Raw genomic sequence first — 24850 nt, 5'->3', positions numbered from 1 at the left:
GCTCTATACAGTAGAGGGGCTCTATACAGTAGGGGGGCTCTATACAGTAGAGGGGCTCTATACAGTAGAGGGGCTCTATACAGTAGAGGGGCTCTATACAGTAGAGGGGCTCTATACAGTAGGGGGGCTCTATACAGTAGAGGGGCTCTATACAGTAGAGGGGCTCTATACAGTAGAGGGGCTCTATACAGTAGAGGGGCTCTATACAGTAGGGGGGCTCTATACAGTAGGGGGGCTCTATACAGTAGGGGGGCTCTATACAGTAGGGGGGCTCTATACAGTAGAGGGGCTCTATACAGTAGAGGGGCTCTATACAGTAGAGGGGCTCTATACAGTAGAGGGGCTCTATACAGTAGGGGGGCTCTATACAGTAGGGGGGCTCTATACAGTAGAGGGGCTCTATACAGTAGGGGGGCTCTATACAGTAGAGGGGCTCTATACAGTAGAGGGGCTCTATACAGTAGGGGGGCTCTATACAGTAGAGGGGCTCTATACAGTAGAGGGGCTCTATACAGTAGAGGGGCTCTATACAGTAGAGGGGCTCTATACAGTAGGGGGGCTCTATACAGTAGGGGGGCTCTATACAGTAGAGGGGCTATATACAGTAGGGGGGCTCTATACAGTAGAGGGGCTCTATACAGTAGGGGGGCTCTATACAGTAGGGGGGCTCTATACAGTAGAGGGGCTCTATACAGTAGGGGGGCTCTATACAGTAGAGGGGCTCTATACAGTAGGGGGGCTCTATACAGTAGAGGGGCTCTATACAGTAGAGGGGCTCTATACAGTAGAGGGGCTCTATACAGTAGGGGGGCTCTATACAGTAGGGGGGCTCTATACAGTAGAGGGGCTCTATACAGTAGAGGGGCTCTATACAGTAGGGGGGCTCTATACAGTAGAGGGGCTCTATACAGTAGAGGGGCTCTATACAGTAGAGGGGCTCTATACAGTAGAGGGGCTCTATACAGTAGAGGGGCTCTATACAGTAGGGGGGCTCTATACAGTAGAGGGGCTCTATACAGTAGGGGGGCTCTATACAGTAGGGGGGCTCTATACAGTAGGGGGGCTCTATACAGTAGGGGGGCTCTATACAGTAGAGGGGCTCTATACAGTAGAGGGGCTATATACAGTAGAGGGGCTCTATACAGTAGAGGGGCTCTATACAGTAGAGGGGCTCTATACAGTAGAGGGGCTCTATACAGTAGAGGGGCTCTATACAGTAGAGGGGCTCTATACAGTAGGGGGGCTCTATACAGTAGAGGGGCTCTATACAGTAGAGGGGCTCTATACAGTAGAGGGGCTCTATACAGTAGGGGGGCTCTATACAGTAGAGGGGCTCTATACAGTAGAGGGGCTCTATACAGTAGGGGGGCTCTATACAGTAGAGGGGCTCTATACAGTAGGGGGGCTCTATACAGTAGAGGGGCTCTATACAGTAGAGGGGCTCTATACAGTAGGGGGCTCTATACAGTAGAGGGGCTCTATACAGTAGAGGGGCTCTATACAGTAGAGGGGCTCTATACAGTTGAGGGGCTCTATACAGTAGAGGGGCTCTATACAGTAGGGGGGCTCTATACAGTAGAGGGGCTCTATACAGTAGAGGGGCTCTATACAGTAGAGGGGCTCTATACAGTAGGGGGGCTCTATACAGTAGAGGGGCTCTATACAGTAGAGGGGCTCTATACAGTAGAGGGGCTCTATACAGTAGGGGGGCTCTATACAGTAGAGGGGCTCTATACAGTAGGGGGGCTCTATACAGTAGAGGGGCTCTATACAGTAGAGGGGCTCTATACAGTAGAGGGGCTCTATACAGTAGAGGGGCTCTATACAGTAGAGGGGCTCTATACAGTAGAGGGGCTCTATACAGTAGAGGGGCTCTATACAGTAGAGGGGCTCTATACAGTAGAGGGGCTCTATACAGTAGGGGGGCTCTATACAGTAGGGGGGCTCTATACAGTAGAGGGGCTCTATACAGTAGGGGGGCTCTATACAGTAGAGGGGCTCTATACAGTAGGGGGGCTCTATACAGTAGAGGGGCTCTATACAGTAGGGGGGCTCTATACAGTAGGGGGGCTCTATACAGTAGGGGGGCTCTATACAGTAGAGGGGCTCTATACAGTAGAGGGGCTCTATACAGTAGGGGGGCTCTATACAGTAGGGGGGCTCTATACAGTAGAGGGGCTCTATACAGTAGAGGGGCTATATACAGTAGGGGGGCTCTATACAGTAGAGGGGCTCTATACAGTAGAGGGGCTCTATACAGTAGAGGGGCTATATACAGTAGAGGGGCTCTATACAGTAGAGGGGCTCTATACAGTAGGGGGGCTCTATACAGTAGAGGGGCTCTATACAGTAGGGGGGCTCTATACAGTAGGGGGGCTCTATACAGTAGGGGGGCTCTATACAGTAGAGGGGCTCTATACAGTAGGGGGGCTCTATACAGTAGAGGGGCTCTATACAGTAGAGGGGCTCTATACAGTAGAGGGGCTCTATACAGTAGAGGGGCTCTATACAGTAGAGGGGCTCTATACAGTAGAGGGGCTCTATACAGTAGAGGGGCTATATACAGTAGGGGGGCTCTATACAGTAGAGGGGCTCTATACAGTAGAGGGGCTCTATACAGTAGAGGGGCTCTATACAGTAGGGGGGCTCTATACAGTAGAGGGGCTCTATACAGTAGAGGGGCTCTATACAGTAGGGGGGCTCTATACAGTAGAGGGGCTCTATACAGTAGAGGGGCTCTATACAGTAGAGGGGCTCTATACAGTAGAGGGGCTCTATACAGGAGAGGGGCTCTATACAGGAGAGGGGCTCTATACAGTAGGGGGGCTCTATACAGTAGAGGGGCTCTATACAGTAGAGGGGCTCTATACAGTAGGGGGGCTCTATACAGTAGGGGGGCTCTATACAGTAGAGGGGCTCTATACAGTAGAGGGGCTCTATACAGTAGAGGGGCTCTATACAGTAGGGGGGCTCTATACAGTAGAGGGGCTCTATACAGTAGGGGGGCTCTATACAGTAGAGGGGCTCTATACAGTAGGGGGGCTCTATACAGTAGAGGGGCTCTATACAGTAGAGGGGCTATATACAGTAGAGGGGCTCTATACAGTAGGGGGGCTCTATACAGTAGAGGGGCTCTATACAGTAGAGGGGCTATATACAGTAGAGGGGCTCTATACAGTAGAGGGGCTCTATACAGTAGGGGGGCTCTATACAGTAGGGGGGCTCTATACAGTAGAGGGGCTCTATACAGTAGGGGGGCTCTATACAGTAGAGGGGCTCTATACAGTAGAGGGGCTCTATACAGTAGAGGGGCTCTATACAGTAGGGGGGCTCTATACAGTAGGGGGGCTCTATACAGTAGAGGGGCTCTATACAGTAGGGGGGCTCTATACAGTAGAGGGGCTCTATACAGTAGAGGGGCTCTATACAGTAGAGGGGCTCTATACAGTAGGGGGGCTCTATACAGTAGAGGGGCTCTATACAGTAGAGGGGCTCTATACAGTAGGGGGGCTCTATACAGGAGAGGGGCTCTATACAGTAGAGGGGCTCTATACAGTAGAGGGGCTCTATACAGTAGAGGGGCTCTATACAGTAGGGGGGCTCTATACAGTAGAGGGGCTCTATACAGTAGAGGGGCTCTATACAGTAGAGGGGCTCTATACAGTAGGGGGGCTCTATACAGTAGAGGGGCTCTATACAGTAGAGGGGCTCTATACAGTAGAGGGGCTCTATACAGTAGGGGGGCTCTATACAGTAGAGGGGCTCTATACAGTAGAGGGGCTCTATACAGTAGAGGGGCTCTATACAGTAGGGGGGCTCTATACAGTAGGGGGGCTCTATACAGTAGAGGAGCTCTATACAGTAGAGGAGCTCTATACAGTAGAGGGGCTATATACAGTAGGGGGGCTCTATACAGTAGAGGGGCTATATACAGTAGGGGGGCTCTATACAGTAGAGGGGCTCTATACAGTAGAGGGGCTCTATACAGTAGAGGGGCTCTATACAGTAGGGGGGCTCTATACAGTAGGGGGGCTCTATACAGTAGAGGGGCTATATACAGTAGGGGGGCTCTATACAGTAGAGGGGCTCTATACAGTAGGGGGGCTCTATACAGTAGGGGGGCTCTATACAGTAGGGGGGCTCTATACAGTAGGGGGGCTCTATACAGTAGAGGGGCTATATACAGTAGGGGGGCTCTATACAGTAGGGGGGCTCTATACAGTAGAGGGGCTCTATACAGTAGAGGGGCTCTATACAGTAGAGGGGCTCTATACAGTAGGGGGGCTCTATACAGTAGAGGGGCTCTATACAGTAGAGGGGCTCTATACAGTAGAGGGGCTCTATACAGTAGGGGGGCTCTATACAGTAGGGGGGCTCTATACAGTAGGGGGGCTCTATACAGTAGAGGGGCTCTATACAGTAGGGGGGCTCTATACAGTAGAGGGGCTCTATACAGTAGAGGGGCTCTATACAGTAGGGGGGCTCTATACAGTAGAGGGGCTCTATACAGTAGAGGGGCTCTATACAGTAGGGGGGCTCTATACAGTAGAGGGGCTCTATACAGTAGAGGGGCTCTATACAGTAGAGGGGCTCTATACAGTAGGGGGGCTCTATACAGTAGGGGGGCTCTATACAGTAGAGGGGCTCTATACAGTAGAGGGGCTATATACAGTAGGGGGGCTCTATACAGTAGAGGGGCTATATACAGTAGGGGGGCTCTATACAGTAGAGGGGCTCTATACAGTAGAGGGGCTCTATACAGTAGAGGGGCTCTATACAGTAGGGGGGCTCTATACAGTAGAGGGGCTATATACAGTAGGGGGGCTCTATACAGTAGAGGGGCTCTATACAGTAGAGGGGCTCTATACAGTAGAGGGGCTCTATACAGTAGGGGGGCTCTATACAGTAGAGGGGCTCTATACAGTAGAGGGGCTATATACAGTAGGGGGGCTCTATACAGTAGAGGGGCTCTATACAGTAGAGGGGCTCTATACAGTAGAGGGGCTCTATACAGTAGAGGGGCTCTATACAGTAGGGGGGCTCTATACAGTAGAGGGGCTCTATACAGTAGGGGGGCTCTATACAGTAGAGGGGCTCTATACAGTAGGGGGGCTCTATACAGTAGGGGGGCTCTATACAGTAGGGGGGCTCTATACAGTAGAGGGGCTCTATACAGTAGAGGGGCTCTATACAGTAGAGGGGCTCTATACAGTAGGGGGGCTCTATACAGTAGAGGGGCTATATACAGTAGGGGGGCTCTATACAGTAGAGGGGCTCTATACAGTAGAGGGGCTCTATACAGTAGGGGGGCTCTATACAGTAGGGGGCTCTATACAGTAGGGGGGCTCTATACAGTAGGGGGGCTCTATACAGTAGAGGGGCTATATACAGTAGAGGGGCTATATACAGTAGCGAGGCTATATACAGACACCGGTTAGGCTGATTGATGTAGTATGTACATGTAGATATGGTTAAAGTGACTATGCATGTATGATAAACAGAGAGTAGCAGCAGCGTAAAAGAGGGGTTGGGGGGGGACACAATGCAGATAGTCCGGGTAGCCATTTGATTACCTGTTCAGGAGTGTTAGGGCTTGGGGGTAAAAACTGTTGAGAAGCCTTTTTGTCCTAGACTTGGCACTCCGGTACCGCTTGCTATGCGGTAGTAGAACGAACAGTCTATGATTGGGGTGGCTGGGGACTTTGACAATTTCTAGGGCCTTCCTCTGACACCGCTTGGTATAGAGGTCCTGGATGGCAGGCAGCTTTGCCCCAGTGATGGATGTACTGGGCCGTACGCTCTACCCTCTGTAGGACCTTGCGGTCGGAGGCCGAGCAATTTCTGAACATTTCTGATGTTGCAGTTGTAGAACCTTTTGAGGATCTGAGGACCCATGCCAAATCTTTTTCGTTTCCTGAGGGGGAATAGGTTTTGTCATGCCCTCTTCACAACTGTCTTGGTGTGTTTGGACCATTCTAGTTTGTTGGTGTTGTGGACACCAAGGAACTTGAAGCTCTCAAACTGCTCCACTACAGCCCCGTCGATGAGAATGGGGGTGTGCTCTGTCCTCCTTTTCCTGTAGTCCACAATCATCTCCTTTGTCTTGGTTACGTTGAGGGAGAGTTTGTTGTCCTGACATCATACGGCCAGGTCTCTAACCTCCTCCTTATAAGCTGTCTCGTCATTGTCCGTGATCAGGCCTACCAGTGTTGTGTCGTCTGCAAACTTAATGATGGTGTTGGAGTCGTACTTGGCCTCGCAGTCGTGGGTGAACAAGGAGTACAGGAGGGGACTGAGCACGCACCCCTGAGGGGCCCACGTGTTGAGGACTCAGCATGGCAAATGTGTTGTTTCCTACCCTTACCACCTGGGGGCAGCCTGTCAGGAAGTCCAGGATCCAGTTGCAGAGGGAGATGTTTAGTCCTAGGATCCTTAGCATAGTGATGAGCTTCGTGGGCACTATGGTGTTGGAACGCTGAGCTGTAGTCAATGAACAGCATTCTCACATAGGTGTTCCTTTAGTCCAGGTGGATAAGGGCAGTGTGGAATGCAAAATAGATTGCATCATCTGTGGATCTGTTGGGGCGGTATACAAATTGGAGTGGTCCTAGGGTTTCTGGGATCGTGGTGTTGATGTGAGCCATGACCAGCCTTTCAAAGCACTTCATGGCTACGGACGTGAGTGCTACGGGTCTGTAGTCATTGAGGCAGGTTGCCTTTGTGTTCTTGGGCACAGACACTATGGTGGTCTGCTTGAAAGATGTTGGTATTCCACACTCAACATGTTGAAAATGTCAGTGAAGACACCTGTCAGTTGGTCAGCCCATGCCCGGAGCACACGTCCTGGTAATCCGTCTGGCCCAGCGGCCTTGAGAATGTTGACCTGTTTTAAAGGTCTTACTCACGTCGGCTACTTAGAGCGTGATCACACGGTCGTCCATGACAGCTGATGCTCTCATGCGTGCCTCAGTATTGCTTGCCTCAAAGCGAACATAGAAGTGATTTAGCTCGTCTGGTAGGCTCGGGTCACTGGGCAGCTCGCGGCTGTGCCACATAAGAGGAGTGTCGTAGCCGGTGTAGTACGATTCAATCTAGTCCAGTCTAGTGTTGTCTCTAGTCCAGTCTATAGTGTTGTCTCTAGTCCAGTCTATAGTGTTGTCTCTAGTCCAGTCTATAGTGTTGTCTCTAGTCCAGTCTATAGTGTTGTCTCTAGTCCAGTCTATAGTGTTGTCTCTAGTCCAGTCTATAGTGTTGTCTCTAGTCCAGTCTATAGTGTTGTCTCTAGTCCAGTCTATAGTGTTGTCTCTAGTCCAGTCTATAGTGTTGTCTCTAGTCCAGTCTATAGTGTTGTCTCTAGTCCAGTCTATAGTGTTGTCTCTAGTCCAGTCTATAGTGTTGTCTCTAGTCCAGTCTATAGTGGTGTTGTCTCTAGTCCAGTCTATAGTGTTGTCTCTAGTCCAGTCTATAGTGGTGTTGTCTCTACTCCAGTCTATGGTGGTGTTGTCTCTAGTCCAGTCTATGGTGGTGTTGTCTCTAGTCCAGTCTATAGTGTTGTCTCTAGTCCAGTCTATAGTGTTGTCTCTAGTCCAGTCTATAGTGTTGTCTCTAGTCCAGTCTATAGTGTTGTCTCTAGTCCAGTCTATAGTGTTGTCTCTAGTCCAGTCTATAGTGTTGTCTCTAGTCCAGTCTATAGTGTTGTCTCTAGTCCAGTCTATAGTGTTGTCTCTAGTCCAGTCTATAGTGTTGTCTCTAGTCCAGTCTATAGTGTTGTCTCTAGTCCAGTCTATAGTGTTGTCTCTAGTCCAGTCTATAGTGTTGTCTCTAGTCCAGTCTATAGTGTTGTCTCTAGTCCAGTCTATGGTGGTGTTGTCTCTAGTCCAGTCTATAGTGTTGTCTCTACTCCAGTCTATGGTGGTGTTGTCTCTAGTCCAGTCTATAGTGTTGTCTCTACTCCAGTCTATGGTGGTGTTGTCTATAGTCCAGTCTATAGTGTTGTCTCTAGTCCAGTCTATAGTGTTGTCTCTAGTCCAGTCTATAGTGGTGTTGTCTCTAGTCCAGTCTATAGTGTTGTCTCTAGTCCAGTGTATAGTGTTGTCTCTAGTCCAGTCTATGGTGGTGTTGTCTCTAGTCCAGTCTATAGTGTTGTCTCTACTCCAGTCTATGGTGGTGTTGTCTATAGTCCAGTCTATAGTGTTGTCTCTAGTCCAGTCTATAGTGTTGTCTCTAGTCCAGTCTATAGTGTTGTCTCTAGTCCAGTCTATAGTTTTGTCTCTAGTCCAGTCTATGGTGGTGTTGTCTCTAGTCCAGTCTATAGTGTTGTCTCTAGTCCAGTCTATAGTGTTGTCTCTAGTCCAGTCTATAGTGTTGTCTCTAGTCCAGTCTATAGTGTTGTCTCTACTCCAGTCTATGGTGGTGTTGTCTATAGTGGTGTTGTCTCTAGTCCAGTCTATAGTGGTGTTGTCTCTAGTCCAGTCTATAGTGGTGTTGTCTCTAGTCCAGTCTATGGTGGTGTTGTCTCTATTCCAGTCTATGGTGGTGTTGTCTCTACTCCAGTCTATAGTGTTGTCTCTACTCCAGTCTATGGTGGTGTTGTCTCTACTCCAGTCTATAGTGGTGTTGTCTATAGTGGTGTTGTCTCTAGTCCAGTCTATAGTGGTGTTGTCTCTAGTCCAGTCTATAGTGGTGTTGTCTCTACTCCAGTCTATAGTGGTGTTGTCTCTAGTCCAGTCTATAGTGTTTTCTCTAGTCCAGTCTATGGTGGTGTTGTCTCTACTCCAGTCTATGGTGATGTTGTCTCTAGTCCAGTCTATGGTGATGTCTCTAGTCCAGTCTATAGTGTTGTCTCTACTCTAGTCTATAGTGGTGTTGTCTCTAGTCCAGTCTATAGTGGTGTTGTCTCTACTCCAGTCTATAGTGGTGTTGTCTCTAGTCCAGTCTATAGTGTTGTCTCTAGTCCAGTCTATGGTGGGGTTGTCTCTACTCCAGTCTATGGTGATGTTGTCTCTAGTCCAGTCTATGGTGATGTCTCTAGTCCAGTCTATAGTGTTGTCTCTACTCCAGTCTATAGTGTTGTCTCTACTCCAGTCTATGGTAGTGTTGTCTCTACTCCAGTCTATGGTGGTGTTGTCTCTACTCCAGTCTATAGTGGTGTTGTCTCTAGTCCAGTCTATGGTGGTGTTGTCTCTAGTCCAGTCTATAGTGGTGTTGTCTCTAGTCCAGTCTATAGTGGTGTTGTCTCTAGTCCAGTCTATGGTGGTGTTGTCTCTACTCCAGTCTATGGTGGTGTTGTCTATAGTCCAGTCTATAGTGTTGTCTCTAGTCCAGTCTATAGTGTTGTCTCTAGTCCAGTCTATAGTGGTGTTGTCTCTAGTCCAGTCTATAGTGTTGTCTCTAGTCCAGTCTATAGTGTTGTCTCTAGTCCAGTCTATGGTGGTGTTGTCTCTAGTCCAGTCTATAGTGTTGTCTCTACTCCAGTCTATGGTGGTGTTGTCTCTACTCCAGTCTATAGTGGTGTTGTCTATAGTGGTGTTGTCTCTAGTCCAGTCTATAGTGGTGTTGTCTCTAGTCCAGTCTATAGTGGTGTTGTCTCTACTCCAGTCTATAGTGGTGTTGTCTCTAGTCCAGTCTATAGTGTTTTCTCTAGTCCAGTCTATGGTGGTGTTGTCTCTACTCCAGTCTATGGTGATGTTGTCTCTAGTCCAGTCTATGGTTATGTCTCTAGTCCAGTCTATAGTGTTGTCTCTACTCTAGTCTATAGTGGTGTTGTCTCTAGTCCAGTCTATAGTGGTGTTGTCTCTACTCCAGTCTATAGTGGTGTTGTCTCTAGTCCAGTCTATAGTGTTGTCTCTAGTCCAGTCTATGGTGGTGTTGTCTCTACTCCAGTCTATGGTGATGTTGTCTCTAGTCCAGTCTATGGTGATGTCTCTAGTCCAGTCTATAGTGTTGTCTCTACTCCAGTCTATAGTGTTGTCTCTACTCCAGTCTATGGTAGTGTTGTCTCTACTCCAGTCTATGGTGGTGTTGTCTCTACTCCAGTCTATAGTGGTGTTGTCTCTAGTCCAGTCTATGGTGGTGTTGTCTCTAGTCCAGTCTATAGTGGTGTTGTCTCTAGTCCAGTCTATAGTGGTGTTGTCTCTAGTCCAGTCTATGGTGGTGTTGTCTCTACTCCAGTCTATAGTGGTGTTGTCTCTACTCCAGTCTATAGTGTTGTCTCTACTCCAGTCTATGGTGTTGTCTCTAGTCCAGTCTATGGTGGTGTTGTCTCTACTCCAGTCTATAGTGGTGTTGTCTCTACTCCAGTCTATAGTGTTGTCTCTACTCCAGTCTATGGTGGTGTTGTCTCTACTCCAGTCTATAGTGGTGTTGTCTCCACTCCAGTCTATAGTGTTGTCTCTACTCCAGTCTATGGTGTTGTCTCTACTCCAGTCTATAGTGTTGTCTCTAGTCCAGTCTATGGTGGTGTTGTCTCTAGTCCAGTCTATAGTGTTGTCTCTAGTCCAGTCTATGGTGTTGTCTCTAGTCCAGTCTATGGTGGTGTTGTCTCTAGTCCAGTCTATGGTGGTGTTGTCTCTAGTCCAGTCTATGGTGGTGTTGTCTCTAGTCCAGTCTATGGTGGTGTTGTCTCTACTCCAGTCTATTGTGGTGTTGTCTCTACTCCAGTCTATAGTGGTGTTGTCTCTAGTCCAGTGTATGGTGGTGTTGTCTCTACTCCAGTCTATAGTGGTGTTGTCTCTAGTCCAGTCTATAGTGTTGTCTCTAGTCCAGTCTATGGTGGTGTTGTCTCTAGTCCAGTCTATGGTGGTGTTGTCTCTACTCCAGTCTATAGTGTTGTCTCTACTCCAGTTTATGGTGGTGTTGTCTCTAGTCCAGTCTATGGTGGTGTTGTCTCTACTCCAGTCTATAGTGTTGTCTCTAGTCCAGTCTATGGTGGTGTTGTCTCTAGTCCAGTCTATAGTGTTTTCTCTAGTCCAGTCTATGATGGTGTTGTCTCTACTCCAGTCTATAGTGTTGTCTCTACTCCAGTCTATAGTGTTGTCTCTACTCCAGTCTATAGTGTTGTCTCTACTCCAGTCTATAGTGTTGTCTCTACTCCAGTCTATAGTGTTGTCTCTACTCCAGTCTATAGTGTTGTCTCTACTCCAGTCTATAGTGTTGTCTCTACTCCAGTCTATGGTGGTGTTGTCTCTACTCCTGTCTATAGTGGTGTTGTCTCTAGTCCAGTCTATGGTGGTGTTGTCTCTAGTCCAGTCTATAGTGGTGTTGTCTCTAGTCCAGTCTATGGTGGTGTTGTCTCTACTCCAGTCTATAGTGTTGTCTCTAGTCCAGTCTATAGTGGTGTTGTCTCTAGTCCAGTCTATGGTGGTGTTGTCTCTACTCCAGTCTATAGTGGTGTTGTCTCTAGTCCAGTGTATGGTGGTGTTGTCTCTACTCCAGTCTATAGTGGTGTTGTCTCTAGTCCAGTCTATGGTGGTGTTGTCTCTACTCCAGTCTATAGTGGTGTTGTCTCTAGTCCAGTCTATGGTGGTGTTGTCTCTAGTCCAGTCTATAGTGGTGTTGTCTCTAGTCCAGTCTATGGTGGTGTTGTCTCTACTCCAGTCTATAGTGGTGTTGTCTCTAGTCCAGTGTATGGTGGTGTTGTCTCTACTCCAGTCTATAGTGGTGTTGTCTCTAGTCCAGTCTATGGTGGTGTTGTCTCTACTCCAGTCTATAGTGGTGTTGTCTCTAGTCCAGTCTATGGTGGTGTTGTCTCTACTCCAGTCTATAGTGGTGTTGTCTCTAGTCCAGTCTATGGTGGTGTTGTCTCTACTCCAGTCTATAGTGTTGTCTCTAGTCCAGTCTATAGTGGTGTTGTCTCTAGTCCAGTCTATGGTGGTGTTGTCTCTACTCCAGTCTATAGTGGTGTTGTCTCTACTCCAGTCTATAGTGTTGTCTCTACTCCAGTCTATGGTGTTGTCTCTACTCCAGTCTATAGTGTTGTCTCTACTCCAGTCTATAGTGGTGTTGTCTCTACTCCAGTCTATAGTGGTGTTGTCTCTAGTCCAGTCTATAGTGGTGTTGTCTCTAGTCCAGTCTATGGTGGTGTTGTCTCTAGTCCAGTCTATAGTGTTGTCTCTAGTCCAGTCTATGGTGGTGTTGTCTCTACTCCAGTCTATGGTGATGTTGTCTCTAGTCCAGTCTATGGTGATGTCTCTAGTCCAGTCTATAGTGTTGTCTCTACTCCAGTCTATAGTGTTGTCTCTACTCCAGTCTATGGTAGTGTTGTCTCTACTCCAGTCTATGGTGGTGTTGTCTCTACTCCAGTCTATAGTGGTGTTGTCTCTAGTCCAGTCTATGGTGGTGTTGTCTCTAGTCCAGTCTATAGTGGTGTTGTCTCTAGTCCAGTCTATAGTGGTGTTGTCTCTAGTCCAGTCTATGGTGGTGTTGTCTCTACTCCAGTCTATAGTGGTGTTGTCTCTACTCCAGTCTATAGTGTTGTCTCTACTCCAGTCTATGGTGTTGTCTCTAGTCCAGTCTATGGTGGTGTTGTCTCTACTCCAGTCTATAGTGGTGTTGTCTCTACTCCAGTCTATAGTGTTGTCTCTACTCCAGTCTATGGTGGTGTTGTCTCTACTCCAGTCTATAGTGGTGTTGTCTCTACTCCAGTCTATAGTGTTGTCTCTACTCCAGTCTATGGTGTTGTCTCTACTCCAGTCTATAGTGTTGTCTCTAGTCCAGTCTATGGTGGTGTTGTCTCTAGTCCAGTCTATAGTGTTGTCTCTAGTCCAGTCTATGGTGTTGTCTCTAGTCCAGTCTATGGTGGTGTTGTCTCTAGTCCAGTCTATGGTGGTGTTGTCTCTTGTCCAGTCTATGGTGGTGTTGTCTCTAGTCCAGTCTATGGTGGTGTTGTCTCTACTCCAGTCTATAGTGGTGTTGTCTCTAGTCCAGTGTATGGTGGTGTTGTCTCTACTCCAGTCTATAGTGGTGTTGTCTCTAGTCCAGTCTATAGTGTTGTCTCTAGTCCAGTCTATGGTGGTGTTGTCTCTAGTCCAGTCTATGGTGGTGTTGTCTCTAGTCCAGTCTATAGTGTTTTCTCTAGTCCAGTCTATGATGGTGTTGTCTCTACTCCAGTCTATAGTGTTGTCTCTACTCCAGTTTATGGTGGTGTTGTCTCTAGTCCAGTCTATGGTGGTGTTGTCTCTACTCCAGTCTATAGTGTTGTCTCTAGTCCAGTCTATGGTGGTGTTGTCTCTAGTCCAGTCTATAGTGTTTTCTCTAGTCCAGTCTATGATGGTGTTGTCTCTACTCCAGTCTATAGTGTTGTCTCTACTCCAGTCTATAGTGTTGTCTCTACTCCAGTCTATAGTGTTGTCTCTACTCCAGTCTATAGTGTTGTCTCTACTCCAGTCTATAGTGTTGTCTCTACTCCAGTCTATAGTGTTGTCTCTACTCCAGTCTATAGTGTTGTCTCTACTCCAGTCTATGGTGGTGTTGTCTCTACTCCTGTCTATAGTGGTGTTGTCTCTAGTCCAGTCTATGGTGGTGTTGTCTCTAGTCCAGTCTATAGTGGTGTTGTCTCTAGTCCAGTCTATGGTGGTGTTGTCTCTACTCCAGTCTATAGTGTTGTCTCTAGTCCAGTCTATAGTGGTGTTGTCTCTAGTCCAGTCTATGGTGGTGTTGTCTCTACTCCAGTCTATAGTGGTGTTGTCTCTAGTCCAGTGTATGGTGGTGTTGTCTCTACTCCAGTCTATAGTGGTGTTGTCTCTAGTCCAGTCTATGGTGGTGTTGTCTCTACTCCAGTCTATAGTGGTGTTGTCTCTAGTCCAGTCTATGGTGGTGTTGTCTCTAGTCCAGTCTATAGTGGTGTTGTCTCTAGTCCAGTCTATGGTGGTGTTGTCTCTACTCCAGTCTATAGTGGTATTGTCTCTAGTCCAGTGTATGGTGGTGTTGTCTCTACTCCAGTCTATAGTGGTGTTGTCTCTAGTCCAGTCTATGGTGGTGTTGTCTCTACTCCAGTCTATAGTGGTGTTGTCTCTAGTCCAGTCTATGGTGGTGTTGTCTCTACTCCAGTCTATAGTGGTGTTGTCTCTAGTCCAGTCTATGGTGGTGTTGTCTCTACTCCAGTCTATAGTGTTGTCTCTAGTCCAGTCTATAGTGGTGTTGTCTAGTCCAGTCTATGGTGGTGTTGTCTCTACTCCAGTCTATAGTGGTGTTGTCTCTACTCCAGTCTATAGTGTTGTCTCTACTCCAGTCTATGGTGTTGTCTCTACTCCAGTCTATAGTGTTGTCTCTACTCCAGTCTATAGTGGTGTTGTCTCTACTCCAGTCTATAGTGGTGTTGTCTCTAGTCCAGTCTATAGTGGTGTTGTCTCTAGTCCAGTCTATGGTGGTGTTGTCTCTAGTCCAGTCTATGGTGGTGTTGTCTCTAGTCCAGTCTATGGTGGTGTTGTCTCTAGTCCAGTCTATAGTGGTGTTGTCTCTAGTCCAGTCTATAGTGGTGTTGTCTCTAGTCCAGTCTATGGTGGTGTTGTCTCTAGTCCAGTCTATGGTGTTGTCTCTACTCCAGTCTATGGTGTTGTGTTGGTCCCCCTCTAGCTGTTCACTGGTCTCAGATCCCCGGCACGAGGTCTGCTCCTCTTCGGTCCCCCAGGCAACGGAAAGACCATGCTGGTGAGTCAAACGTTTGTGACCATCAAATGACATCACATGGTGTTGACTGCATGTTGACGACATTATGCCTCTTTCTCATGATAATAAATGTATCTATTGTGTCCCTCTACCCAGGCCAAAGCAGTAGAAATGGAGTCCTCTTTCTCATGATAATGATTGATCTCTTCTGTCCCTCTACCCAGGCCAAAGCAGTAGAAATGGAGTCCTCTTTCTCATGATAATGATTGATCTGTTTTGTCGCTCTACCCAGGCCAAAGCAGTAGAAATGGAAGTCCTCTTTCTCATGATAAAGATTGATCTCTTTTGTCCCTCTTTCAGGCCAAAGCAGTAGAAATGGAGTCCTCTTTCTCATGATGATGATCGATCTCTTTTGTCCCTCTTTCAGGCCAAAGCAGTAGAAATGGAGTCCTCTTTCTCATGATAATGATTGATCTCTTTTGTCCCTCTTTCAGGCCAAAGCAGTAGAAATGGAGTCCTCTTTCTCATGATAATGATTGATCTCTTTTGTCCCTCTACCCAGGCCAAAGCAGTAGAAATGGAGTCCTCTTTCTCATGATAATAAATGTATCTATTGTGTCCCTCTACCCAGGCCAAAGCAGTAGAAATGGAGTCCTCTTTCTCATGATAATGATTGATCTCTTCTGTCCCTCTACCCAGGCCAAAGCAGTAGAAATGGAGTCCTCTTTCTCATGATAATGATTGATCTCTTCTGTCCCTCTACCCAGGCCAAAGCAGTAGAAATGGAGTCCTCTTTCTCATGATAATGATTGATCTGTTTTGTCCCTCTACCCAGGCCAAAGCAGTAGAAATGGAGTCCTCTTTCTCATGATAATGATTGATCTGTTTTGTCGCTCTACCCAGGCCAAAGCAGTAGAAATGGAAGTCCTCTTTCTCATGATAAAGATTGATCTCTTTTGTCCCTCTTTCAGGCCAAAGCAGTAGAAATGGAGTCCTCTTTCTCATGATGATGATCGATCTCTTTTGTCCCTCTTTCAGGCCAAAGCAGTAGAAATGGAGTCCTCTTTCTCATGATAATGATTGATCTCTTTTGTCCCTCTTTCAGGCCAAAGCAGTAGAAATGGAGTCCTCTTTCTCATGATAATGATTGATCTCTTTTGTCCCTCTACCCAGGCCAAAGCAGTAGAAATGGAGTCCTCTTTCTCATGATAATGATTGATCTCTTTTGTCCCTCTACCCAGGCCAAAGCAGTAGAAATTGAGTCCTCTTTCTCATGATAATGATTGATCTCTTTTGTCCCTCTACCCAGGCCAAAGCAGTAGAAATGGAGTCCTCTTTCTCGTAATGATTGATCTGTTTTGACCCTCTACCCAGGCCAAAGCCGTAGCCATGGAGTCCCATGCCACCTTCTTTAACATCAGTGCTTCCAGTCTGACCTCTAAATGGGTGAGGAGTCTTAAGACTGTGGTCATTTACTGTGTCCAAAATGGCACCCTATTCTATGGGCAGTGGACTACTGTGGACTACTGTTGACCAGGGTAGTGAACTACTGTGGACTACTGTTGACCAGGGTAGTGGACTACTGTGGACCAGGGTCTATAGGGTAGTGGGCTACTGTAGACCAGGGTAGTGGGCTACTGTAGACCAGGGTAGTGGGCTACTGTAGACCAGGGTAGTGGGCTACTGTAGACCAGGGTAGTGGACTACTGTAGACCAGGGTAGTGGACTACTGTAGACCAGGGTAGTGGACTACTGTAGACCAGGGTAGTGGACTACTGTAGACCAGGGTAGTGGACTACTGTAGACCAGGGTAGTGGTCTACTGTAGACCAGGGTAGTGGACTACTGTAGACCAGGGTAGTGGACTACTGTAGACCAGGGTAGTGGACTACTGTAGACCAGGGTAGTGGGATACTGTTGACCAGGGTCTATAGGGGAGTGGACTACTGTAGACCAGGGTAGTGAACTACTGTGGACTACTGTTGACCAGGGTAGTGGACTACTGTGGACCAGGGTCTATAGGGTAGTGGGCTACTGTAGACCAGGGTAGTGGGCTACTGTAGACCAGGGTAGTGGGCTACTGTAGACCAGGGTAGTGGGCTACTGTAGACCAGGGTAGTGGACTACTGTAGACCAGGGTAGTGGACTACTGTAGACCAGGGTAGTGGACTACTGTAGACCAGGGTAGTGGACTACTGTAGACCAGGGTAGTGGACTACTGTAGACCAGGGTAGTGGTCTACTGTAGACCAGGGTAGTGGACTACTGTAGACCAGGGTAGTGGACTACTGTAGACCAGGGTAGTGGACTACTGTAGACCAGGGTAGTGGGATACTGTTGACCAGGGTCTATAGGGGAGTGGACTACTGTAGACCAGGGTCTATAGGGGAGTGGACTACTGTAGACCAGGGTAGTGGACTACTGTAGACCAGGGTAGTGGGATACTGTTGACCAGGGTCTATAGGGGAGTGGACTACTGTAGACCAGGGTCTATAGGGGAGTGGACTACTGTAGACCAGGGTAGTGGAGTACTGTTGACCAGGGTCTATAGGGGAGTGGACTACTGTAGACCAGGGTAGTGGACTACTGTAGACCAGGGTAGTGGACTACTGTAGACCAGGGTAGTGGACTACTGTAGACCAGGGTAGTGGACTACTGTAGACCAGGGTAGTGGACTACTGTAGACCAGGGTAGTGGACTACTGTAGACCAGGGTAGTGGACTACTGTAGACCAGGGTAGTGGTCTACTGTAGACCAGGGTAGTGGGATACTGTTGACCAGGGTCTATAGGGGAGTGGACTACTGTAGACCAGGGTCTATAGGGGAGTGGACTACTGTAGACCAGGGTAGTGGACTACTGTTGACCAGGGTCTATAGGGGAGTGGACTACTGTAGACCAGGGTAGTGGACTACTGTTGACCAGGGTCTATAGGGGAGTGGACTACTGTAGACCAGGGTAGTGGACTACTGTTGACCAGGGTCTATAGGGGAGTGGACTACTGTAGACCAGTGCCCAGGTAGAAATATGTCCCAACTAGTGGCTTAGCTAACTAGCTGATCAGTTTAACTATCAATAAACAGATGGTTATAAGTCTTTAAACTGCTTATGAACTCTTTTAAAACCACTGTATAAAGTTGACCTTTACCTTCCAGTGTAAAGTGTTCGTACCCGTAGTTGAGTACTTGAGTGACCTCTGACCTGTATCTCTCCTTCCCAGGTGGGAGAGGGAGAGAAGCTGGTCAGAGCTCTGTTTGCTGTGGCCAGAGAACTACAGCCTGCCATCATCTTCATTGGTTGGTTTGAGTGATTTCACTGTATACTCAGTAGCATCCATCAATGATCTGACGTCCAACATTAATATTTGAACTTGACATTTTCCATTGTGTTTTGTTGTTAGTCTAGGACTAGGCTTTTAGTCTGTCCAAAGAAACCGACCGTTCACTACATTCGTTTTAATAGTGGATTGGATTTTTATAGCGACTTTCTACATAATGAGTTACTCGAAGCGCTTTACATAGTAAGGGGTGAATTGGACTAGTTAAAGATGCAGAAATCACTCTGCCATTTCCTGGTAGCTAATATTCCAATAGTTTTGCCTAATTTCAGTTTATGTGGCAAAACAAGCAGGGATAGTGTATAGAATCATTGTACCATCTAAATCGCTGTGAAATATATTTTCTATAACCATAAATATTGTATTTCCAGCTGTTTGTAGCTGGTGTACAAAACCCAAAGTAAAACACGCAAAAACTAAACATAAGAACGAGAAGCATAGAACTAGCTCACATAGATCAGATCTACTGCTTCTTAGACTGGCTGTCAATGAGAGTGACAGATCTGTAACACACATTTCTATGTGAATTTGGTCAGGTCGTCCAAAAAAAAGTGAAATTTTACAGCTTTTAATAAAAACAATTTTTACCCTAGTTGCTTGTTTCTGAGAGACTGAACAGACAGTAGCTGTTCATTGACGTGGTGACGTTCGCTGTCTGTTTGCCGTCCTCCCAGATGAGATCGACAGCCTGCTCTGTGAGAGACGGGAAGGAGAACACGATGCCAGTCGGCGTTTAAAAACAGAGTTTCTCATACAGTTTGACGGGGTAAGACCAACGACCATTTTAGTTATGTCACGGTAATGTTACTCCCGTCTGCAATTATCAACGGCAGTTGCAATGTCTATGTACTGTTTAATGAGTGTTTCCTGTATGGGTTATTAATGAGCTATAAAAAGACCTTATGCACACTACATGACCAAAAGTATGTGGACACCTGCTCATCGAACATCTCATTCCGAAAACCATGGGTATTAGTGTGGAGTTGGTCCCCCCCCTTTGCTGCTATGACAGCCTCCACTCTTCTGGGAAGGCTTTCCATTAGATGTAGGAACATTGCTGCTATGACAGCCTCCACTCTTCTGGGAAGGCTTTCCACTAGATGTAGGAACATTGCTGCTATAACAGCCTTCACTCTTCTGGGAAGGCTTTCCACTAGATGTTGGAACATTGCTGCTATAACAGCCTCCACTCTTCTGGGAAGGCTTTCCACTAGATGTAGGAACATTGCTGCGATAACAGCCTCCAGTCTTCTGGGAAGGCTTTCCACTAGATGTTGGAACATTGCTGCTATAACAGCCTCCAGTCTTCTGGGAAGGCTTTCCACTAGATGTTGGAACATTGCTGCTATAACAGCCTCCACTCTTCTGGGAAGCCTTTCCACTAGATGTAGGAACATTGCTGCTATAACAGCCTCCACTCTTCTGGGAAGGCTTTCCACTAGATGTTGGAACATTGCTGCTATAACAGCCTCCAGTCTTCTGGGAAGGCTTTCCACTAGATGTTGGAACATTGCTGTGGGGACTTGCTTCCATTCAGCCATAGGCTCATTAGTGAGGCCGTCCTCTGATGGTTGTATATATGGTATCCTTCAACAGTCTCCTGGATGGTTGTATATATGGTATCCTTCAACAGTCTCCTGGATGGTTGTATATATGGTATCCTTCAACAGTCTCCTGGATGGTTGTATATATGGTATCCTTCAACAGTCTCCTGGATGGTTGTATATATGGTATCCTTCAACAGTCTCCTGGATGGTTGCAGGTGCAGTCGGAAGGGGCAGAGAGGGTTCTGGTGATGGGAGCTACAAACAGACCACAGGAGCTGGACGAAGCTGTGCTCAGGTACTGGACACAACACACACAGGAAGCTGTGCTCGGGTACTGGACACAACACACACAGGAAGCTGTGCTCAGGTACTGGACACAGCACACACAGGAAGCTGTGCTCAGGTACTGGATATGATGCACTCACACACAGGAAGCTGTGCTCAGGTACTGGACACAACACACACAGGAAGCTGTGCTCAGGTACTGGACACAACACACACAGGAAGCTGTGCTCGGGTACTGGACACAACACACACAGGAAGCTGTGCTCAGGTACTGGATATGATGCACTCACACACAGGAAGCTGTGCTCAGGTACTGGATATGATGCACTCACACACAGGAAGCTGTGCTCAGGTACTGGATATGATGCACTCACACACAGGAAGCTGTGCTCAGGTACTGGACACAACACACACAGGAAGCTGTGCTCAGGTACTGGATATGATGCACTGACACACAGGAAACATGGGAACCGGTTAATAACGCTCTGCACACAAAATAAAGTTCTGAACCGGTTCAAACTAAAAATTAGAAAAATAATAGATAAAACGTTTTCAATGCTAATTAAGTATACTATATTTATCACTTCTCGCGCTGGATTTATTAACTACACAAAAAAGGTAAGACGTGTTTTGATTTTACTTCCGGTGACGCTCCGCACACACAAGCTAATTAGCTAGCTAACTCTGGCTTAACATTGGACCAAAACCAGGAAGTTCAAAGACATTCAAAGGTTCCTTCCTTCATAGAAGCTACTATGTCACATGTCTAATTCTGTGGGCCTAATTTCAGATAATGCATATCATAACAACATGCCCAGTGCTACAAGCCAAACCCTCCTCCTTCACCTTCTCTCCCCACCTGCCAAATGTTTTGTCACATCTCGCGCCCTACACTGGTCTGTCCCCAATGCACATACTGTACATAGTTAACCCGCTCCATGGCAAGCCGCTCTATCCGCACTGATTGGTCATTTAAACGTTGAGCTAAATGTAAACAACAACAAAAAACAAGTTTAAAAAAAATTGTTCCTTTCTGTTGTTTTTTCAAACCTCTGAAATTGTTTTTTGTTGTTGTTTACATTTGTTAAGCCAGAGTTAGCTAGCTAATAAGCTTGTGTGTGCGGAGCATCACCGGAAGTAAAATCAAAACTTTTTTTTTTGTAGTTAATAAATCCAACGCGAAAAGTGATAAATATAGTATACTTAATTAGCATTGGAAACGTTTTATCTATTATTTTCTAATAAAAACAATCTCTTTTCTCTCCCAAATTTCTGAATCAGTCTTGTAACGTCGGTAGGCTACTGTAGCCTATGCTTCAGATGGGGAGAGGCCCGGTAGCCTAAAACGGCTGGGGGAAATAACAGCTCTGTTCCAAAACCAGTATAGATCACTTTCATTCCCTGTTGTGATTCTGTTCATGTCATTTGTTTTTCTTCTGTTTTCGGTTCTGTTCCCTGAACCGGTTCTAACCAATATTTAATTTGTTATTTTGTTTTTCCCTTTACAGGCGATTTGCCAAAAGGGTGCATGTGGCCTTACCAACAGAGGAGGTAAACCCTTGTTGCATGTTTCCTCTTGTGTAGGACCAACACTGAACTTTGTTATGGCTTGAGTGGTTTACTGGGTAGATTTAAAAAACAACAATAATAATAATAAAATCAAAAAAAAAAATATTTTTTTAACCAATGTTATGTGTTTGCTATCATCACAGACGCGTTTCAAGTTGCTGAAAAATCTATTGGGAAAACATGGACACCCACTCAATCAGAAGGAATTAGCCCATCTAGCAAAGTAAGTTCTCACACTACGTTACACTAGGCCCCCCCCCCCAGCATAAACCGTAGAGATAAAACTATACAACCTAAACATGCTCTAACCGAAATATAAACCTTCTCAGAATGACGGGGGGCTATTCAGGAAGTGATCTTACATCGTTGGCTAAGGATGCTGCTCTTGGACCAATCAGGGGTGAGTAAAGGCCTATCTTTCAGCCTGTCCCAATGCCCAAAATGTGCAATAGTAATAGACAATGTACCTATTATACACTATCCGGACAGTTTATTAGGTACACCTCGGATCACTCCTACTATATAAAACAGGCAGACGGGCATCGAGGCATTCAGTTACTGTTCCACTGAATGTTAGAATGGGCTAAACTAGTGACCTAAGTGACGTTGAGCGTGGTGTCATCGTCGGTGCCAAGCAGACCGGATCCATAATCACTGAAACAGACGCCCTCCTGGGCTTTTCACGCAGGACAGCGTCTAGGGTTTCCTGAGAATGGTGTCGACAAAAGAAACCCATAAACATCCAGTCAGCGGCAGTCCTGTGGGGGAAAATGTTGATGAAAAGGAGAAAGGCAAGAATCGGGCAAGCTAACAGGCGCGCCACATACAGGCAAATAACGGCGCAGTCCAACAGTGATGTGCAGAAAGGCAACTCGGGGAACGCACAACTCGGCGATCCTTGTCATGGATGGGCTATTGCAGCTGCCGACCACACTGGGTTCCACTCCTATCAGCTAAAAACAAGAGGAAGCAGCTCCAGTGGACAACGCCATCCCCATCACTGGACAATTGAAGAGTGGAAAACCATTTCCTGGAACGTGACGGTCAGTTCAGTGTATTTGAGTGGCCTGGTCAGTCCCACACCCCGACCTAATAGAGTCTTAATGGGATGAGATGGAACGAGCCGTTAGCAGCACGAATATACTGCCGTCCAATCTGCAGCAACTGCATGATGCCATCGCGTCAGCATGGAACGACATCCTTGTGGAACGTTTCCGACACCTTTGTAGAATTCCCCCGAATAATCAGGCCGTTCTGGAGGCAAAGCGGAGTCCGTCCCCTGTACTAGTTGGGTGTACCTAATAAACTGTCTGGTCGGTGTATATTATAATATTGCAGCAAACTTGAGGGGGGGTTAAGGTCGCTACACTGTCTTTATGCCTTGACGATGTCGCTAAGTGTTGGGTTAAGGTCGCTATAATGTCTTTATGCCTTGACGAGATCGCTAAGTGTTGGGTTAAGGTCGCTATAATGTCTTTATGCCTTGACGAGATCGCTAAGTGTTGGGTTAAGGTCGCTAAGGGTTGGGTTAAGGTCACTACAATGTCTTTATGCCTTGACGGGATCGCTAAGTGTTGGGTTAAGGTCACTACAATGTCTTTATGCCTTGACGGGATCGCTAAGTGTTGGGTTAAGGTCGCTAAGGGTTGGGTTAAGGTCACTACAATGTCTTTATGCCTTGACGGGATCGCTAAGTGTTGGGTTAAGGTCACTACAATGTCTTTATGCCTTGACGGGATCGCTAAGTGTTGGGTTAAGGTCGCTAAGGGTTGGGTTAAGGTCGCTAAGTGTCTTTATGCCTGGCCCCTGATCATGTTTGTTTTGTCTGTTCACACAGAACTGGGACCAGAGCAAGTGAAAAACATGGCTGCTAGTGATGTAAGTTATAACAGCTCAAAGCTATAATAGACTGTCTGACATGAATAGAGAATACATTTCTGTGTATGAAATAGAGAATATATTTCTGTGTATGAAATAGAGAATATATTTCTGTGTATGAAATAGAGAATACATTTCTGTGTATGAAATAGAGAATATATTTCTGTGTATGAAATAGAGAATACATTTCTGTGTATGAAATAGAGAATACATTTCTGTGTATGAAATAGAGAATATATTTCTGTGTATGAAATAGAGAATAAATTTCTGTGTATGAAATAGAGAATATATTTCTGTGTATGAAATAGAGAATACATTTCTGTGTATGCTTGTTACAGATGCGTAACATCCGCTGTAAGGACTTTGAGGATTCTCTGAAGCGTATTAAGCCCAGTGTCAGTCCCACAACCCTGGACCTATATGTACGATGGAACACCGACTACGGAGACACTACAGCCTTCTAGAACCATGGAACTAACTCATTTCCCAGCTAGCACATAACGTTCTGAGAACCATATGGAGCGTGGTTGTTGTTCTATGTTTATTTTGCCATAAAACCTTTTCACAACTTTCTGGGAATGGTACAGGGAGTCGCTTGGCTTTGGAACATTCTCAGCACATTTTAAGGAACTTGACAAAACATTTTTTTTTTTGCGGTATTTCATTGCTTTAACCAGAATGTTTCCTAAACGTTCAAACACGGTTACGTTCTGGGAACGTTCTCCAGCTGGTTTGACGCTGGGAATGTTCTCAAATTGTTCAGAGAATGCTAAGAAACAACGTTCTTCTGTGGGGATTTCAGTACTTTCAGAACATAACGTTCCCTTTCAGATTGCCTCATGGTTCTATTTAAAGAATACAAATAATAATCTGAGAGCATTTAAAACGTTCCATAAAAACCACAAGACAACTTTTAACGTTCATAGAACATTCTAAGAATCTTATTTAAAAACATATACCGTTTTCAGCGTCAACAAAACGTTCTCTCTATCCTCTAATCTTGTTAATTAAGTGTGTTCAGGTATGTTGGCCGTAACCCACTAATTAGCCATAGCTGATCTTAATGAGTCCTTGTTTCCTTCTGAAATGGTGGTCTGTTTTTAAAATAGACTAAAAAATGAACAGCTTCGTATGAGTTTAAAAAACCACGGCATTCTATCTCCATCCTGGTGGTGCAGTGGACTCATTTCATGTGGATAGGATGCACTAATTAAAAAAACCCCGGGAAGTATAGACTTTACCATTGAATGCTTCTTTACGAGTCCTTTCCCAACAATGCAGTTTAAAAGTTATACAACTAACAAATAGAAGAAAGAAAAAAAAAACAGTGAAAATAAAATAACATTTTAAAAAATCTTAAAAAAAAATGTTTTATCAAGGAACCAGAGGAAAACGTTCTCAGAACCTCCCTGCAACCTAAACATTAAACCCAGAACAGTCAACGTTTTCACTTCTATTCTCAGAACGTTTTTTTTTTTTTTAAATGCTCGGGAAGCATATGGCTTCGTTCCCACAACCAATGTGAAACCTAAACCGTATGTTCCCTTAACTTCCAACGAACCAAATCTGCTAGCTGGGTTAGTTCCATCTGAGACGTGATGGAACCAGGGGTGTGTTCATTAGTGCACACCACC

The 24850-nt window shown here is 46.2% G+C and overlaps 1 protein-coding gene across 2 annotated transcripts in view; it reads left to right on the top strand.

Annotated features, from left to right (window-relative positions):
• Positions 1–24530, top strand: part of LOC110491225 (spastin) — a 47865-nt gene extending 23335 nt beyond the window's left edge. The window contains exons 7-16 of one of the 2 annotated variants that reach the window (XM_036945962.1): positions 14572–14646; positions 15979–16050; positions 17821–17896; positions 18612–18703; positions 19700–19779; positions 21278–21320; positions 21482–21561; positions 21668–21738; positions 23176–23216; positions 23555–24530. In XM_036945962.1, coding sequence (XP_036801857.1) covers positions 14572–14646; positions 15979–16050; positions 17821–17896; positions 18612–18703; positions 19700–19779; positions 21278–21320; positions 21482–21561; positions 21668–21738; positions 23176–23216; positions 23555–23680 — 756 coding nt within the window. In that variant the 3' untranslated portion in view covers positions 23681–24530. Of the gene's footprint in view, positions 1–14571; positions 14647–15978; positions 16051–17820; positions 17897–18611; positions 18704–19699; positions 19852–19887; positions 19916–21277; positions 21321–21481; positions 21562–21667; positions 21739–23175; positions 23217–23554 lie in introns of those variants that run through there. The other variant, XM_036945963.1, reaches the window with a different exon arrangement.
• The last annotated feature ends 320 nt before the right edge of the window (positions 24531–24850 follow it).

This window comes from Oncorhynchus mykiss, chromosome 16, assembly GCF_013265735.2.
Source record: "Oncorhynchus mykiss isolate Arlee chromosome 16, USDA_OmykA_1.1, whole genome shotgun sequence".
In the NCBI taxonomy this organism is placed as follows: Eukaryota; Metazoa; Chordata; class Actinopteri; order Salmoniformes; family Salmonidae; genus Oncorhynchus; species Oncorhynchus mykiss.
Note: the sequence above shows the minus strand (reverse complement) of the source record. Positions and strands in the feature narration are given on the sequence as shown.